The 4,342-nt window shown below is 32.9% G+C and overlaps 1 protein-coding gene across 2 annotated transcripts; it reads left to right on the top strand.

Annotated features, from left to right (window-relative positions):
• The first annotated feature begins 1,865 nt into the window (after positions 1 to 1,865).
• Positions 1,866 to 3,168, top strand: LOC112522023 (heavy metal-associated isoprenylated plant protein 39-like). 2 transcript variants are annotated; one of them, XM_025131074.1, is made up of 3 exons: positions 1,866 to 2,141; positions 2,469 to 2,544; positions 2,624 to 3,168. In XM_025131074.1, the coding sequence occupies exons 1-3, from the start codon at positions 1,920 to 1,922 to the stop codon at positions 2,938 to 2,940; spliced, it is 615 nt and encodes a 204-aa protein (XP_024986842.1). In that variant the 5' UTR covers positions 1,866 to 1,919; the 3' UTR covers positions 2,941 to 3,168. The 2 variants fall into 2 exon arrangements, with proteins under 2 accessions (XP_024986842.1, XP_024986843.1); XM_025131075.1 differs by lacking the exon at positions 1,866 to 2,141 and adding an exon at positions 2,173 to 2,274.
• Positions 3,169 to 4,342: the final 1,174 nt, after the last annotated feature.

Genomic DNA, 4,342 nt, shown 5'->3' with positions numbered 1-4,342 from the left:
GAGATCCATATATTTTTCATTCTTTATATGTATTTGAAATGCTTAGCTCATAATCAATCACTTTCATTAAATCTTTGGTAATTTAGTAGACAATACACAAGTGCTGGAAGCTTCCTTGCAGATTGGCTATCTAGTTATCTTCCTTTATTAAATTTATTTCTTGTTAAAGATCAACCATGTCTAGAAAATGTATATGTTGGTATTTTAGTTATACAGGTTTTATTCATGACAAATTGATCTAAGGGGCATGGAATATTTATTACCATTTGATAGAGATAAAGAGGTTGTTTTCATGAATACATGACATCGTTGGATGGCAAGTCATGGGATTACCAACTATTAAAGCAGTTAAGGAAAAATTGAAAAACAGTCTTGAAATTGTTCTTGATGACATCTATTTTTGAAGGTAGAAAATAGATGGGATGGGTTAACATGATTTATAAAACAATAATCTTATTCTAACTTATTAATAAACAATATTTTGTGTTATAAATTAAGATGAAATCCAATTGAATCTTGTTAATTTGGGTGGCATGTGATCAACTAATATCGTAGTTGGTCAAAAGTCAACTAGCAAGTAGCCAGCCCACAGGGGTCCTACGTTGGTGTTCTAGATTAGGATATTACATAGAAAATGATGTACAATAATGTAATGTTTTTTAATTAACCTTTGAAAGTCGGTATAAAACCTTCTTTCCTATTACTTCTTGACTTTAAAAAAACATATATATGTATGAGAATTCAAACGAAAAGACGATTAATTTGTGAGAAAACAAAAGTTCCAAGATCATATATGAATAAACATGATATGAATGCTTAAACATATATGATTAAACACATGTTGTATTGACCAATATATAGCAGTCGACCTTCCCTCGCGGCCTTTGGTTTAATTCACCAACTCACCCACGTCTCTATTGGATGTGTTTAATCATATATGATTAAACGTTCATATTATGTTTAATCATGTATAATCTTGAAACTTCTCGTTTTCTCGCAAATTGATCAACTTTTTGTTTGATCATTCCTCTCTCTCTCTCTCTCTCTCTCTCTATATATATATATATATATAATTATATCTATAATACGTCTCATCAAAGAAACTTGTATAGTTTGGAAAAAGGTTTTCGATTGCTAAATGCGAGAGAAACTTCATCCCTTTCTTTCATTTTTTCACGCCCATTATTACCAAGACGATCGATCATACATGAAAATGAAACATTCCGTTGACACACATGTACTCAAGTAATTTATTGGACGATATCCAAATCAAATATTCGAACTCAAAACCTTTTAAATAAATTTTAAAGAAATTTGACTAATTTAGCTGTATCTAAATGATAAAATTGATTTACGTATTCTCTAATAAACAATTATTATAAAATGACCAAAACAATTATTCCAAATTTAATAAGTTCATGAGAATGGCGTTTTTGTCCTTTTGTGTTTTATATAAAAATTATTGACCCAGACCCATTCTTTCTTCTAAATTGACTTGGTGCTTTTCATACCCTTTCGGGCTCCTAAGTCCTAAGTCGGTATGGTTTGGTTTTGAAATAACGTTACTTGATCTCCATAGGTTGGGTTTGTGGTTTTGGTTGTCAAACCAACTGTATAAAGTTGACTTAATATAAATCAACCTAGAAATGTTAATTTTGGGATATATTTCGTACCATGCCAATAAACATATGTAAGGGTCATTTACCAACTAAAATCAAGTAATTGTTCACTTATTGAATCAACATATGATAAGACGGGTTTGGTAAGTATCATCATCTCTGACCGGATAAATGTCTATTATGGAAATACGATTTAAATAATTAATAAATAACCCATTTATAATTTTCTGAATAAGATTGAAGAGGAGAGGACTTGGTCTTTCTACCAAGTTGAAGGTGAATGTTGTTTTGGCATATGGCATGGGAAATGGACTCACTATTATTTTTCTAAGTTCATTTGTTGAACAAGTAGTTATCAATATCAAACCCCTGTTTCCTCTCTCCTACCTTCCCTCCTCTTATAAAACCACACTTTCCACCATTCCACATCTTCAATTCCTCATCTTTTCTCCAATTTTTCAACTATTCAACACACCTACAGTCATCATCATCATCATCATCATCATCATGCCTGAAAGCAAGGTGAAGTTTCTTTGCATTTCTATTTTATATCACACACACTAAATCAAGTCAAGATCTTCACAATCACCACGAATTTACATTTTTTGTTGGGTTATCCTCGAAATCAAGTCACCGATCTTCAATAAAATCATGGGTTTCATCTCATTTTCCTTCTCTGTTTCTTGAAATTTTGCAAAAATCACACACCCCAGAGGGAATTTGTGTCGTTTCCTTGGATTTAGATGGACTTCTTTTAATGAATGTTACAGAAACAATCTAAACTCTGTTTTCTTATGCTTTTAATCCCATTTTCATGGATGACTGTTATTAATCTGAATTCAATTGCAGAAAGTGGTTGTTAAAGTGGATGCTCATAATGATAGAGATAAAAGGAAGGTTTTGAAGGCAGTTTCCAAACTTTCAGGTTAATATCGAGTTTGAATTCCATCCTATATATTATACATTTGAGACTGAACTTACAAAAAAACACCTTGTTTTTATAGGGATCGAGTCGCTAGCCATGGACATGAAAGACCAGAAATTGACGGTGATCGGAGACGTTGATCCGGTATGTATCATCGCAAAACTTAAGAGGTGTTGGCACCCGATAATAGTGACCGTGGGACCAGCAAAAGAAGAGAAAAAGGGGGAAAAGAAGGATGAGAAGAAAGACGATAAGAAGGATGACAAAAAAGACGATAAGAAGGATGATGGGTGTAAATTACTGGCGGATTATTACAGAGCTTACAATCCTTGTATGACACAGCGTTACTGTGTTTATAGCATTGAAGAAAATCCCAATGCTTGTGTTATTTGCTGAAAGATTGCAGTTTTCCAGAATCATGGGGGAAGAAGATGATCAACCTACAACTAAAGATGATCATATACATATTATATATATATATATATATGGGTTTGGATATGGATATGGATATAGATACGGATTGTTGGTGATTATATCTATGTTTCATTTATAAAAGGATTGTGTATAGACCGATATAATTCAGAGAATAATAATTAATAATACAATTTGGAAATTTTGATTTGATGATCTTGGTGTCTGGTGAAATATACGCACATCGTAACATATATGATCTGACAGTTTTGTCCCTGTTGATTACTAGTATCTTGTGTAGAAAGCAGGGGCGGAACACACACTTTCCAAGCGCAGGGGCCGAACCTAATATTATATATTTTCAAAAATGCCAAAAATACACTGAATCTAGAACTAGAAGTGACTGTGCAACAAGTCTTGGACAGCTTTAGCAGAAAATTGTCAAAATTTACAGTTTTAGAGATATGTCTTGTACATCAGGAGTGGAGGATTCATTATGTAGAATCWGGAGATGACAAGATGTAGACCAAAACTCGAACAACTATAGAATCAGAAGCAAAACATTACCCAATACTGAAGTAAGCAGCTTCCTTATTCTGCCTTAAACCAAGTCTGCCAAAACACCGAATCTTGTTCTTCTCTCTTTTTTGRTTGTTGTAAAATTTTATTCTGGGTCGAGTMTTAAGTCAATTCCCGTAACTTGAGTTGGAGGCAAATTCAATAAAAAGTAACAACAAACGCAACAGCAGACTATAAATGGGTCATTAAACTGCTAGGTATAACTGTCACATTGGCTCAACTATCTTCCTTGTTTAACCAAGTAATTGTCTCCTAGAGAAATAATAGGACTTGATATTAGGCATGTATGCTATCACACATTTGAAACGAAAGAGTAGATATCTAAACTAGGACTCCAGAAAAAAAAAATTTAGATTTTGATACGAAGTGCAAGTAAAAGATGACAGCTACTTTTGACAAATCCTATCACAAGAGAACACTTGCATTTCAACAGTTACATCAAGTATGACCAGTTATTGCACTGCTTTTAATTACACAGTGAAGTGTTCGTTAGCAGTTTTAGACTTTAGTGTTAGATTAATCACCTAAATCACCACATAAAGTCATAAATTTAGACCTAATAATCACCTAAATCAGTAAAGAACAAACCCATGACTGTTAAGTGTTAACCAAAGAAACCAGTGAACAAAATACAAACCAGTGAACTARTGAAGAGTGAACTGTTAAGGCTATTCCAATGGTACACCGTGTATTCACAGAATCACAAATCACAAGCCCTAACTTAACTCTACAGACTACAACTCTACTCAATCTGTATGATTTCAAATTTTCAATTCAGCCACATAACCAATTAATCACCACATAAAGT

This window comes from Cynara cardunculus (genome assembly GCF_001531365.2).
Source record: "Cynara cardunculus var. scolymus isolate 2C chromosome LG 11, CcrdV1, whole genome shotgun sequence".
Classification (NCBI taxonomy): domain Eukaryota; kingdom Viridiplantae; phylum Streptophyta; class Magnoliopsida; order Asterales; family Asteraceae; genus Cynara; species Cynara cardunculus.
This window is presented reverse-complemented; position numbering and strand designations above follow the sequence as displayed.